General features: G+C 35.9%; 1 protein-coding gene across 1 annotated transcript in view; it reads right to left on the bottom strand.

Moving 5' to 3' along the window:
- The window catches only part of LEKR1 (leucine, glutamate and lysine rich 1), a 331,218-nt gene that overhangs the window by 202,597 nt on the left and 112,818 nt on the right, over window positions 1-15,803 (bottom strand). Inside the window, exon 6 of the mRNA XM_082459714.1 lies at window positions 4,467-4,586. Coding sequence (XP_082315840.1) covers window positions 4,467-4,586 — 120 coding nt within the window. The remainder of the gene's footprint in view (window positions 1-4,466; window positions 4,587-15,803) is intronic.

Below are 15,803 nucleotides of genomic sequence, written 5' to 3'. Positions count from 1 at the left end.
TGAGGATTTAGAATAGTATTGAAGAAATTGAGGGCCTGGTGTTTAACAACCTGTAAGTGGGTATAAAAACTGAGGGTTTTAAGGGTAAATAAGCAGAGGTAAAAGTAGCTGGAGTATTGGTAAACTCCTCTATGCAGAAACATACTCTATGAAGAAAATCCTAAAGAATACACACACACACACACACACACACACACACACACACACACACACACAAATACTAGAATAAATGGGTTCATCAAGATCACAGGATACATAAACCATGTGCAAAAACCAATCTGTTTACTAGCAATGATGAATCCCAAAAATAAAGTTAAGAAAAAATCCCACTGGTCATAACATCAAAAAGAATAAAATATTTAGAAATAAACTTAATAAAAGGAGTGCAAGACTTGTATACTAAAAACAAAACATTTCTGAGAGAACTAAAGATCTCAGTGGAAAGATATATGGATTCTTGGATTGAAAAATTCAACATTTTAAAAATGGCAATTCTCCCCAAATTGATCTATAGGTTTAATGCCATACCTATCAAAATCCCAGTAGGCTATTTTTCAGAAATTGACAAGACTTTCCTAAAATTTATATGGAAATACAAGGTGCCCAGAATAGCCAAAACAATCTTGAAAACAAAGAAATGTTAAGGGCTTACATTTCTTGATCTCAAAATTCACTAAAAATTATAATATTCAAGAGAGTGTGGTACTGACATTAAGAATAGATATACATCAATAGATGAATAAAATAGAATAGAGAGTCCAGAAATAATTCCTTCCATTCATGGTGAATTGATTTTAGGTAAAGGGACCAAGGCAACTCAATAGGGAAAGAATAGTCTTTTTAACAAACGGTGCTAGAATAACTGAATATTCACATTAAAAAAAAGATGAATTTAGATCCTTACTTTACATCATTCACAAGAGTTAAAATGGATCACAGACCTAAATGTAAGAGCTAAAACTATAAAACCTTTAGAAGAAACTACTGGAAAATATCTTTGTGACCTTTGGTTAGGCAGAGTTCTTAGATACATTACCAGAAGCACAATCCCTAAAAGAAAACATTGATTAAACTGTATTTCACTAAAAATAATAACTTTTGTTCTTCGAAAAGACACAATTAAAAAAACGAAAAGACTTGCCACAGACTGGGAGAAAATATTTGCAAATCATATTTCAAATAAAAGACTCGTACCCAGAACATACAAAGAACTCTTATAATCTGATAACAAGAAAACAAACCAATGAAAAATAGAAAAAAATATTTTAATAGATATTTCACCAAATAACTATAAAAATGGTTCATAAGCACATGAAAAGATGTTCAACACCATTAGTCATTTGGGAAACACAAATCAAAGCACAATGAGGTACCATTTCACAGCCTCTAGAATGGCTACTATTAAAAAAAAGACAAGACAATAAGAAATGTTGTCAAGAACACAGTGAAAGTAGAATCCTCATTCCTGGTAGGAATGTAAAATAGTGCAGCCACTTTGCAAAAGAGTTTTGCAGTTTCTTAAAGGTTAAATATCAATTTACCATATGATTCAGTAATTCTACACTTACGTATCTACTCAAAAGAAATGAAACATACATCCACACAAAGACTTACATGTGAATGTTTATAGCAGCATTATTCATAAGTGCCAACAAGCAGAAACAATCCAAATGTCCTTCAATTAATAAATGCATAAATAAAATGTATGTTCAGACAATGGAACACTATTTAGCAATAAAAAGGAACAAAGTACTGATGCATGATACAACATGGATAAACATCAAAAACATTATTGAAAGATGTCAGATATAAAAGACCACATATTGTAGGATTCCATATATTTGAATTGTCCAGAGAAATACAAATCTATAGAAACAGAAAGAAGATAAGCAATTGCCTAGGAATGGTGGTGAAGACAGAGATTGCGAATGGCATGAGGATCTTCTCAGGATGACTCAAATGTTCTAATATTGGATGTGGTAATAGTTGCACAACTCAGTAAGTTTACTAAAAATCATTACATTGTCTACTTAAAAGGGGTGGATTTTGTAGTATGTAACTTATATCTCACTAAAGTTGTTTAAAAAAGACATGAGCTGATTATGGGATCAAGGCTAGAAAACAAAGGCCAGGAAATGGTTGGGAAAATCAGAAAACAAAAAACAAAAAACAAAACTAGAAGCCATAATGTGGCTGAAGAGTTGGTGTGAAAGTGAGAGATTTGGGGAGCTGGCTTGAAAATTTCAGAGATGACAGAGTCTGGATTTACAAACAAGAAAAATTAAAGGATAACTATATTTCAAATAATTTATGAAAGATTCACAATAGGAATCCTATAAAAGTAAGCACTACCAAAATATTTCAAATATGGACTGATTTGGAATATTGGAGTTATACACAACTTTACATAAAGTGAAGTATACCTATATTCCATATTGTTTTTTAGTATCTATTTTATAGGTTTTCAAAAGTTAATTTCCATTCTCAAAAGACACTTTATTCTGAATAGCAGTTGTGCTGAGCCAACTGAGGCATTCCACAGCTACTCCTCATCACCCCCTTGCGAGAGACAGGTTGGAAATGAGGTCAGGGAAAATACAAAGCATGAAGAACACTTTGCTGGAGGCTAGGTGATTAAGCGCTATTGCAATTAAACAAATGAGAGAATAATTTTAAAAGAGCAAAGTGACTCAAAGACATAGTGCATTGACCTCTTGAAAGTTCCTTTTGGACTCCATAAATAAAGATGATTACATCTGAGTAGCTAAAGCTCAAGCTTCTTTTCTTTACCACTTTAAGAGAGAAGATTATAAGCTCCTTTTCTTTATCCACAGCAAACTCGAAGTTTTACGTTCTGGTAGATATTTTTTTTAAATAATCAGTAAACTAGTTTAAAATGAGCTTTTAGTAATGCAACAAAATCACTGAACTCTACAACTTTTGGTTTGATTTTATTTTCACCAGACTGCCTTTTCCCATGCAATGTACCTACTAGTGAGAGTATTAATAAAACCTGTAATTATTTTTATTCATCTGTCACAAACTTTTATTTATACTGTCTAGTTAAATGGTTACTTCTAAAATTTCTAGTAAGTGTTACTTTTTTATATAAATCAGATCCCAAAACTCCCAATTTGTGGTCTTTTATCTAAAAGTAAACAAAAATCACAGATCTTTTGGAAACATTTGAAAAAATAAGCAGTAAAAGTATAATGCAAAATGATGACAAAATTACAACACAGAATAAAAATAACATTTAAATGTGTATAACTTTCCTCAAGAATTTAAAATACTACAAATTACATGTAAAATGTGAATAATAAAGACTGACTTTATCAGTCCATAATATCCTGAAGCAGCATTAATTTTCTAATCTAGTCCTAGTCTAACCTTTAAAATTTAGTCAATCCTGCCATCCATAATGGCATATCTGGATAAAATAAATGGGACTTCCCGAGTGGACCTGAGCCAAAGCTATTGTTGGGGCCAAGATTGAATACTGATGGTCCTGACTAAAATGGAGAGTTGGGGTCACCTGGGTGATATCCTGCTGGTTCAATACTAGATTTCTAGGAAAGGACAGAGAAGATTTCTGATGACAAAAATTGTCATCTGTTTTGTGAGTAGACTCATTCATTCATTCAAAAATTATTTATTTAGCATCAGTTACGTGCAAGGCATTAATGAAAGGTTAGATGGCTAACAGGTTATCACCAGATATTGCATAAAAAAATTATTAGCCCAGATAATTTTTTTAACAGAACAATATTCCCAATAATAATAAGTAGATTGGAAAACATAAGAACATTAAAAGTATTTACCCGGCATATTTTTTTTTAGTCATCCTGAACCTGTGTCTATTTATAATGTTCATTTAACTTATTTCCCTTTTCTAAGAGCTAAAAGTTACTCAATTTAAAAATTAATCATTCTTTCTGATATTCTCAATATATTCAATTCCATTTTTAAAAAGTACTTCCTATTTTCTTTAGAACATTGGGCTTTACCTTTAGTTATTATAAAGCCTTCAAAGATTATATAAAAGCAGATTTAATACCATTTATATTGGAAATTTCTAAATTTAGGAGGTCTATTACTATCCAATTAGAAAGTTTCCCCATTCTATTCTTTTCATGTCACTGGACTGTCAGTCAGGGGATCAAGTATACCAAGAAATACTGGCCAAGAGGAAAATGAATTAGTTATTGTGCTTTCATTCTAAATGTCACTGCAAAATCAGAACAAGGTGTTTGCCTAATTTAAATGTTATTGGCAAAACTATTTAGCTGAGATAATAGTTTAAAAAAAAGTGAAGTGTTTCCATTTTTTTCAACAACACTATAATATTAAACTATATAAATATAGAAACTATATTACTAAAACGTGTTTGAATGTTTATAAAGTTAGTATTAAATGAGTGTATATTTTCAATACTATAATTTTCAATTCTTTAAAGATAATCTTACCTGAAGATTTGTGATTGTCTTTGTTTAATTTTTAACTCATGTTGCAACTGACTCAATTCTTTCTGTACTCTCTGAAAATCATTTTGGTGACTTTTAAACTGCATGCTTGCATCTCGAATTCTAAAAATATAAACAAATAACAACCATTATAAGCCTAAATATTTCCTCATGAGTACTTTATCAAAATTTAAATCCACTTTTTTCATTGCAGCACTATTTACAATAGCCAGGACATGGAAGCAAACTAAATGTCCATCAACAGAGGTATGGATAAAGAAGATGTGGCACATGTATACAATGGAATATTACTCAGCCATAAAAAGAACAAAATAATGCCATTTGCAGCAACATGGATGGACCTAGAGATTGTCATACTGAGTGAAGTAAGTCAGACACAGAAAAGACAAATATCATATGATACTGCTTATATGTGGAATCTAAAAAAAGGGTACAAATGAACGTAGTTACAAAACAAAAGTAGAGTCACAGATGTATCAATAGAAAACAAACTTATGGTTACCAGCAGATAAGGAAGGGGAGGGATAAACTGGGAGATTGGGATTGACATATACACACTACTACATATAAAATAGATAATTAATAAGAACCTACTGTACAGCACAGGGAGCTCTACTCAGTACTCTGTAATGGGCTATGGGAAAAAAATCTAAAAATAGAGTGGATATATGTATATGTATAACTGATTCACTTTGCTGTACACCTGAAACTAACACAACATAGTAAATCAACTATATTCCAATAAAATTTTTTTAAAATTTGAAATCCATTTTTAATAAAAATAAAACTATGGGGGGGACCTTCAAGATGGCAGAGAAGTAAGACGTGGAGATAACCTTCCTCCCCACAATTACATCAAAAATACATCTACATGAATTGGGCGATTGGGATTGACATGTATACACTGATATGTATAAAATTGATGACTAATAAGAACCTGCAGTATAAAAAAACAAACAAAACAACTAATACTAAAGTTTCATTGGGTTGTTTGTATGGAAATATGTTAATATAAATGTTTCAGACATTACATGAAATTTCTAAAAATCTTATATGTTCTGGTATAATGTTATAAGTCATAATTCTAGTTATTACTTTAAAATGTATATCTCAGCAATAACTAAATTTCCTTGTCAATTGCATTATTATGAACTTTCATCAAGTCTTTAACCGTGGTCACTTTTAAGTCTTTTGTCATTTACAGACAGTTCTGGGTGTACTCTGATGCTTTTGCAAATATGTTCCTATAAAAGGGTTTTATCTTCAAGGAATTCATGGAAAAGACTCTGACAAGTACAGGTTTCTGGTAACTGATTGTACTGCTGAACTGAATGAATAAGCATTTTCAGAACTCTAATGAAAAACTGATGAACTCATAAAAGTGCTAACAAAAGATCAAGATGAAAAAAAAAATTAATTACATGGGACTGAGTGAACTGATGAGGATGATTATAATTTTTGTGACTTTCTGTTTGAATTAAAAAAAAAATCCCACAAGGACTCAGAAGCAAAGAATATACAAATCAATTTTCACTGCAAAGTAAAGGGGCTGTTACAGTGGAGGACTACTGGACTGAATATCAATATTATGACATAGTATGAGTGTGTTTCGTGTTTGGTAACTGCAATCATTGTTGCTTTTGTTGTGGTCATCCATTTACAATGCTTGGTGTCAGTCTATTTATCTCTTATAAAAATAAAATACAGTGTATGTGTGTGAAAAAAAAATACATCTACATGTGGAACAACTCTTACAGAACACCTACTGAATGCTGGCAGAAGACCTCAGACTTCCCAAAAGGCAAGAAAATCCCCACGTACCTGGGTAGGGCAAAAGAAAACAGAAAACACAGAGACAAAAGAATAGGGACAGGACCTGCACCTCTGGGAGGGAGCTGTAAAAGAGGAAAAGTTTCCACACACTAGGAAGCCCCTTCACTGGTAGAGATGGGAGGTGGGCAGGGGGGAAGCTTTGGAGCCATGGAGGAGAGCACAGCAACAGGGGTGCAGAGGGCAAAGTGGAGAGATTCCTGCACAGAGGATCAGTGTCGACCAGCATTCACCAGCCTGAGACAATTTTCTCCTCACCCGCCGGGGCGGGTGGGGGCTGGGAGCTGAGGCTTGGGCTTCGGAGGTCAGATCCCAGGGAGAGGACTGGGGTTGGCTGCGTGAAGACAGACTGAAGGGGGCTAGTGCGCTAAAACTAGCTGGGAGGGAGTCAGGGAAAAAGTCTGGACCTGCCGAAGAGGAAAGAGACTATTGTTTCGGAGTGTGTGAGGAGAGGGGATTCCTTCCATGTGTGCCCACAGGAGACAGAGCACCACCTAAGCAAGCTCCAGAGATGGGCATGAGCTGTGGCTAGCAGCTCAGACCACAGAGACAGGCATGAAATGCTAATGCTGCTGCCGCTGCCACCAAGAATCCTATGTGCAAACACAGGTCACTACCCATACCCACCCCCAACCCCACAGGAGCCTGTGCAGCACACCACTGCCACTGTCCCCAGATCCAGGGACAACTTCCCCGGGAGAACACACAGAGCACCTCAGGCTGTTGTAATGTCATGCTGGCCTCTGCCGCTGCAGGCTCCCGCCGCTGCAGGCTCCCATCGCATTCCAATTATGACTACCATACCCCTCCCTCTCCCCGGCCTGAGACAGCAAAAGAGCCCTAATCAGCCGCTGCTTTAACCCCCTCCTGTCTGGGTGGGGAACAGACGCCTGAGGGAGACCTACACACAGAGGTGGGGCCAAAACCAAAGCTGAACCCCAGGAGCTGTGCGAACAAAGAAGAGAAAGGGAAATCTCTCCCAGCAGCCTCAGGAGCAGCAGATTACATTCCCACAATCAACTAGATGAACCCTGCATCTGTGGAATACCTGAATAGACAATGAATATTCCCAAAATTGAGGCAGTGGACTTTGGGAGCAACTGTAGACTAGGGGTTTGCTGTCTGCGACTGATTTGTTTCTGATTTTTATGTTTATCTTAGTTTAGTTTTTAGTGCTTGCTATCACTGGTGGATTTGTTTATTGGTTTGGTTGCTCTCTTTTTTTATTTTATTATTTCTTTATTTTATAATTTTTTAAATTTTATTATTTTTTTTCTTCCCTTTTTTTTTTCCTTTTCTTCTGAGCCATGTGGCTGGCAGGGTCTTGGTGCTCTGGCTGGGTGTGAAGCCTGAGCCTCCGAGGTGGGAGAGCCAAGTCCAGGACGTTGGACCACCAGAGAGACGCCCCAGCTCCACATAATACCAATCGGCGAGAGCTCTCCCAGAGATCTCCGTCTCAATGCTAAGACCCAGCTCCACCCAACGGCCAGCAAGCTCCAGTGCTGGATGCCCCATGCCAAACAACTAGCAAGACAGGAACACAACCCCACCCGTTAGCAGAGAGGCTGCCTAAAATCACACTAAGTTCACAGACACCCCAAAACACAAAACCGGACACAGCCTGCCCACCAGAAAGACAATATCCAGCCCCACCCACCAGAACACAGGCACCAGTACCCTCCACCAGGAAGCCTACACAAGCCACTGAACCAACCTCACCCACTGGGGGCAGACACCAAAAACAACGGGAGCTATGAACTTGCAGCCTGCAAAAAGGAGATCCCAAACACAGTAAGTTAAACAAAATGAGAAGACAGAGAAATATGCAGCAGATGAAGGAGCAAGGTAAAAACCCACCAGACCTAACAAATGAAGAGGAAATAGGCAGTCTACCTGAAAAAGAATTCAGAGTAATGATAGTAAAGATGATCCAAAATCTTGGAAATAGAATGGAAAAAATACAAGAAACGTTTAACAAGGACTTAGAAGAACTAAAGAGCAAACAACAATGATGAACACCACAATAAATGAAATTAAAAATTCTTTACAGGGAATCAATAGCAGAAAAACTGAGGCAGAAGAATGGATAAGTGACCTGGAAGATAAAATAGTGGAAATAACCACCGAAGAGCAGAATAAAGAAAAAAGAATGAAAAGAATTGAGGGCAGTCTCAGAGACCTCTGGGATAACATTAAATGTGCCAACATTCAAATTATAGGGGTCCCAGAAGAAGACCTGGGTCTGATAAAATATTTGAAGAGATTATAGTTGAAAATTTCCCTAATATGGGAAAGGAAATAGTCAGTCAAGTCCAGGAAGCAAAGAGAGCCCCACACAGGATAAATTCAAGGAGAAACATGCCAAGACACATATTAATCAAACGATCAAAAATTAAATACAAAGGAAAAACATTAAAAGCAGCAAGGGAAAAGCAACAAATAAAATACAAGGGAATCCCCATAAGGTTAACAGCTGATCTTTCAGCAGAAACTCTGCAAGCCAGAAGGGAGTGGTAGGACATATTTAAAGTGAAGAAAGGGAAAAACCTACAACCAAGATTACTCTAGCCAGCAAGGATCTCATTCAGATTTGACAGAGAAATTAAAACCTATACAGACAAGGAGAAGTTAAGAGAATTCAGCATCACCAAACCAGCTTTACAACAAATGCTAAATGAACTTTGCTAGGCAGGAAACACAAGAGAAGGAAAAGACCTACAAAAACAAACCCAAAACAATTATGAAAATGGTAATAGGAACATACATATCGATAATTACCTTAAATGTAAATGTATTAAATGCTCCAATGAAAAGACACAGACTGGCTGAATGGATACAAAAACAAGACCCATATATATGCTGTCTACAAGAGACCCACTTCAGACCTAGGGCACATACAGACTGAAAGTGAGGGGATGGAAAAAGATATTCCATGCAAATGGAAATCAAAAGAAAGCTGGAGTAGCAATTCTCATATTAGACAAAATAGACTTTAAAATAAAATAACAAGAAACAAAGAAGGACACTACATAATGATCAAGGGATCAATCCAAGAAGAAGATATAACAATTGTAAATATTTATGCACCCAACATAGGAGCACCTCAATATATATGGCAAATGCTCACAACCATAAAAGGGGAAATCAACAGTAACACAGTAATAGTAGGGGACTTTAACACCCCACTTTTGCCAATGGACAAAAAATCCAAAATGAAAATAAATAAGGAAACACAAGTTTTAAATAACACATTAGACAAGATGGACTTAATTGATATTTATAGGACATTCCATCCAAAAACAACAAAATACACTTTCTTCTCAAATGCTCATGGAACATTCTCCAGGATAGATCATATCATGGGTCACAAATCAAGCCTCGGTAAATTTAAGAAACTTCAAATTGTATCAAGTACCTTTTCCAACCACAATGCTATGAGACAGGAAAAAAACTAAAAAATACAATCACTTGGAAGCTAAATGATACGCTACTAAATAACCAAGAGATCACTGAAGAAATCAAAAAATACCTGGAAACAAATGACAATGAAAACACAATGACCCAAAACCTATGGGATGCAGCAAAAGCAGTTCTAAGAGGGAAGTTTACAGCAATACAATCCTACCTCAAGAAGGAAGAAACATCTCAAGTAACCTAACCTTACACCTAAAGCAATTAGAGAAAGAAGAACAAAAAAACCCCAAAGTTAGCAGAAGGAAAGAAATCATAAAGATCAGCTCAGAAATAAATGAAAAAGAAGTGAAAGAAACAATAGCAAAGATCAATAAAACTAAAAGTTGGTTCCTTGAGAAGATAAACAAACTGATAAACCATTAGCCAGACTCATCAAGAAAAAAAGAGAGAAGACTCAAATCAACTGAATTAGAAATGAAAAAGGAGAAGTAACAAATGACACTGAAGAAATACAAACGATCATGAGAGATTACTACAAGCAACTATATGCCAATCAAATGGACAACCTGGAAGAAATGTACAAATTCTTAGAAAAGCACAACCTTCCAAGACTAAACCAGGAAGAAATAGAAAATATGAACAACTAATCACAAGTAATGCAATTGAAACTGTGATTAAAATTCTTCCAACAGACAAGAGCCCAGGATCAGGTGGCTTCACAGGTGAATTCTATCAAACATTTAGCGAACAGCTAACACCTATCCTTCTCAAACTCTTCCAAAATATAGCAGAGGGTGGAACACTCCCAAATTCATTCTACAAGGCCACCATCACCCTGATACCAAAACCAGACAAAGATGTCACAAAAAAAGAAAACTACAGGCCAATATCACTGATGAACATAGATGCAAAAATCCTCAATAAAATACTAGCAAATAGAATCCAACAGCACATTAAAAGCATCATACACCATGATCAAGTGGGGTTTATCCCAGGAATGCAAGGATTCTTCAATACACACAAATCAATCAATCAATGTGAAACACCATATTAACAAATTGAAGGATAAAAACCATATGATCATCTCAATAGATGCAGAAAAAGCTTTCAACAAAATTCAACACCCATTTATGATGAAACTCTCCAGAAAGCAGTCACAGAGGGAACTTACCTCAACATAATAAAGGCCATATATGACAAACCCACAGCCAACATCATTCTCAATGGTGAAAAACTGAAACCATTTCCTCTAAGATCAGGAACAAGACAAGGCTGCTCACTCTCACCACTGTTATTTAACATACTTTTGGAAGTTTTAGCCACAGCAATCAGAGAAGAAAAAGAAATAAAAGGAATCCAAATCAGAAAAGAAGAAGTAAAGCTGTCACTGTTTGCAGATGACATGACACTATACATAGAGAATCCTAAAGACGCTACCAGAAAACTACTAGAGCTAATAAATGAATTTGGTAAAATAGCAGGATACAAAATTAATGCACAGAAATCTCTTGCATTCCTATACACTAATGATGAAAAATGTGAAAGAGAAATTAAGGAAACACGCCCATTTACCACTGCAACAAAAAGAATAAAATACCTAGGAATAAACCTACCTAGGGAGACAAAAGACCTGTATGCAGAAAACTTTAAGACACTGATGAAAGAAATTAAAGAAGATAAAAACAGATAGCGAAATATACCATGTTCTTGGATTGGAAGAATCAACATTGTGAAAATGACTATACTACCCAAGCAATCTACAGATTCCATGCAATCCCTATCAAACTACCGATGGCAGTTTTCACAGAATTAGAACAAAAAATTTCAAAATTTGTATGGAAACACAAAAGACCCCAAATAGCCCAAGCAAACTTGAGAAAGAAAAATGGAGCTGGAGGAATCAGGCTCCCTGACTTCAGACTATACTACAAAGCTACAGTAATCAAGACAGTATGGTACTAGCACAAAAACAGAAATATAGATCAATGGAACAGGATAGAAAGTCCAGATATAAACCCACGCACCTATGGTCACCTTATCTTTGATAAAAGAGGCAAGAATATACAATGGAGAAAAGACAACCTCTTCAATAAGTGGCGCTGGGAAAACTGGACAGCTACAAGTAAAAGAATGAAATTAGAACACTTCCGAACACCATACACAAAAAATAAACTCAAAATGGATTAAAGTCCTAAATGTAAGGCCAGACACTGTAAAACTCTTAGAGCAAAACATAGGCAGAACATTGTATGACATAAATTACAGCAAGATCCTTTCTGACCCACCTCCTAGAGAAATGGAAATAAAAACAAAAATAAATAAATGGGACCTAATGAAACTTAAAAGCTTTTGCACAGCAAAGGGAACCATAAAGAAGAGGAAAAGACAACCCTTCAGAATGGGAGAAAATATTTGCAAAGGATTAATCTCCAAAATATACAAGCAGCTCATGCAGCTCAATATCAAAAATCAAACAACCCAATCCAAAAATGGGCAGAAGACCTAAATAGACATTTCTCCAAAGAAGATATACAGATTGCCAACCAGCACATGAAAGGATGCTCAACATCATTAATCATTAGAGAAATGCAAATCAACACCACAATGAGGCCATCCTCTCACCAGTCAGGATGACCATCATCAAAAAATCTACAAACAATAAATGCTGGAGAGGGTGAGGAGAAAAGGGAACCCTCTTGCACTGTTGGTGGGAATGTAAATTGATACAGCCACTATGGAGAACAGTATGGAGGTTCCTTAAAAAACTAAAAATAGAACTACCATATGACCCAGCAATACCACCACTGGGCATATACCCTGAGAAAACCATAGACCAAAAAGAGACATCTACCACAGTGTTCATTGCAGCACTATTTACAATAGCCAGGACATGGAAGCAATCTAAGTGTCCATCGACAGACGAATGGATAAAGATGTGGCACATATATACAATGGAATATTACTCAGCCATAAAAAGAAATGAAATTGAGTTATTTGTACTGAGTTGGATGGACCTAGAGTCTGTCATACAGAGTGAAGTAAGTCAGAAAGAGAAAAACAAACACCGTATGCTAACACATATATATGAAATCTTTAAAAAAAAAATGGTTCTGATGAACCTAGGGGCAGGACAGTAATAAAGACGCAGACGTACAGAATGGACTTGAGGACACGGGGAGGGGGAAGGGTAAGCTGGGACGAAGTGAGAGAGTAACACTGACATAGATACATTACAAAATGTAAAATAGATAGCTAGTGGGAAGCAGCTGCATAACACAGGGAGATCAGCTCGGGGCTTTGTGACCACCTAGAGGGGTGGGATAGCGAGGGTGGGAGGGAGGCGCAAGAGGGAGGGGATATGGGGATATATGTATACATATAGCTGATTCACTTTGTTATACAGCAGAAACTAACATAACATTGTAAAGCAACTATACTCCAATAAAGATGTTAAAAAAAACAAGAAAAAAAACTATGCTTCTCTTATATGCTAAATGAACGTACAGAAAAAAGTACAGAGAGACACATACCAAATAGCCATTTTCCCTGGGGAGAAGAGTGGAACTCTCAGACAGGGAAAAGGCAACAAATATTGAAGGGAAGCATAACTTTATATCTTTTGTATTGTTTGAATTTTTGCAATGAACGTGTATTTTTACTTGTCATACTAATTAAAATGTACCTGAACAAATAATTTAACTTTTATCAAAGTAATACATGTACATAACTTAAAATGTCAAATATTTCTAAAAGTTATACGAAAAAATAGTAATCATTTGATTTTACCCCAATTCTCACTGCCCAAAATAACTACTTCCAACTTTTTTTCTTCTAGTATTTAACTCTGTATTATTAAATAACATGCTTATACTGTTATTTCTTAAATTTCATTTTAGATATTGTCTAGTGAATAAATCAGTTAAATCTGGTTCTGCTACTTAATATAACTGAGACCTGAATATGATGACTTAAATATACAAAGGTATCAATATATTATCTTGCATAAAACAAATGTATTGGTAGCCAGTCCAATGCTGATATGATAGCTTTAGAGTGTCATCAGGGCCCCAGGATCCTTCCAACTCTGTGGTCTACTATCTTTGGTGTGTGTCCATTATTCTCATGGTCTATGATAACGGCAGAAATGCCAACTATCACTTTCCCATTCCAGACCATCAGCAGTAGAAGACTCCTCTGTCCCTTTCAAGGAGATTTCCTGGAAGTACCACTGTATACTTCTGCTGAACCTAGACACCTGGCTATACCTAGCTGCAAGTTAAGCTGAGAAATGTAGTCTTTTAACTGGAAAGATTAAACCCCAGATATATCCATAGTTCTATTTCTAAGGAAGAAAGAAGAATGTATGTTGGGATAAGTACCTTGCAGTCTCTAACACAATTGTAATAAGAATTAACCCTCCTATACATATCTACACGCCTATACAGACATACACGCACACGCACACACATACACACACACAGAGCTTTCCTCCCCTCATCCTCCCAATATAGTCAAATCAATCTTTTTATCCAGTGTTGATATTATTCTTCACTATGGGCTACATGTTATGCCATGATCACATTTCTTTTTTTGTACAACTTTTTGTTGTCCCTGGATTAAAAAACATCTCCTTTTCTTCCTTCTTAGTTTTTTTGTGTGCCTATTACTTCTTCTGAATCTTACAGAGGTGTAATCCTCCTCTCTCAATACCTTCAGCACAGCAAATAATCCTTCCATATCATTTCTTTTCCAGAGGCAGCCTTCCTAGAGCTCTACACTCCCCTGCTCTAGTCTCATTATGCTCTGGTTTGACTATACAACTGTCATTCTGGGACTTCCCTTCCTTATCATTTCAGCTTTCTTTCATGTCAGATCTCCTGTATCCTGGTTCTAAAGTCTTCCTCCTCCTTGGTTTACTCCTTTTGGTGGAGTAAATCCTCCAAGAGCTTTTTGTGCATGAGAGGTAAATCTGAGACCTTGATAATCTGAAAATATCTTTATTTGATCTCAGACTGAAGAGTTTGGCTGGATGTAGAATCATAGATGAGGAAAGTAATCTTCATCAGAAAATTAGGGCTTTGTTCTACTGTTTCCTAACTCTTCATGTTGCTTCTGAGAAGTCCAATGACATTCTAAGTCCTACTGCTTTGTGTGATACATGGTAGGTGCTCCCCACCCTGTCTCCACCCCAGTTCAGAAGGTTTAAAAGCTTCTCTTTTCACTTTGTATTCTTAAATTTGATCACAATATATCTTCATGTTAGTCTTTTGTCATTCTCTGTACTGGGCGCATGGTGAATAATTCCTTTGGAAATGGATGTCTTTGAATTCCAGGAATTTTTTCCTAGGAAGAGGAGAAAGACTCCTTCCCCTCCATTTTCTCTGTTTTCTTTCTGGAGCATCTTTCTATTTTTTTGAATGTGGGGCTTCCCAGAGAGATCTTCTAATTTTCTTACCCTTTCTTTGCCATCATACCACTTTTGACATTTTGTTCTACTTTCATTATCTTCCATCCTGCCTATGAAATTTTTAATTTCTGCTATCATATTTTAATTACCAAGAATTCTTATTCTCCAAAAGGTCCTCTTTTTACTGCACCTTGTTTTTGTTTCATTGATACCATTTATTCTGTTTATTTTTTTGAGGTTATCAATTATAATGTGTTTTTAAAGTTTTCTTCAGCTCACTGCATTGTTTCTGTTTCCTCTGGGTTTGTTTTTTTCTTTCTTTACTTTTTGTCTTTCACATTTGAGGCATCTCTCAAAAGTCTGGAGATCCTTTATTGTCTATTCATATTTAAGAATGAGGCACTTAAAAGGATATTTGGTCCAGTTTCTACAAGTTAATGATGACAAAGGGAGAAAAGGAGGGAGAGAATTTTCAAGATAAAAGAGAAGACAAGTGACAGTCAAATGGGATACATGGACCTTGTACAGAATCAGATTCAAACAAATAAACTGTAAAAAAATATACTTCTTTTTCAAGAATTGAGGAAATTTGATTATGGACTGGGAATTAGATAATACTGAGGAACTGTTGCTAATTTAGGGCTAATAATACTGTTGTTATATAAGAA

The sequence above is a fragment of the Balaenoptera physalus genome, assembly GCF_965194825.1.
Source record: "Balaenoptera physalus genome assembly, chromosome: 4".
Taxonomy (NCBI): Eukaryota; Metazoa; Chordata; class Mammalia; order Artiodactyla; family Balaenopteridae; genus Balaenoptera; species Balaenoptera physalus.
This window is presented reverse-complemented; position numbering and strand designations above follow the sequence as displayed.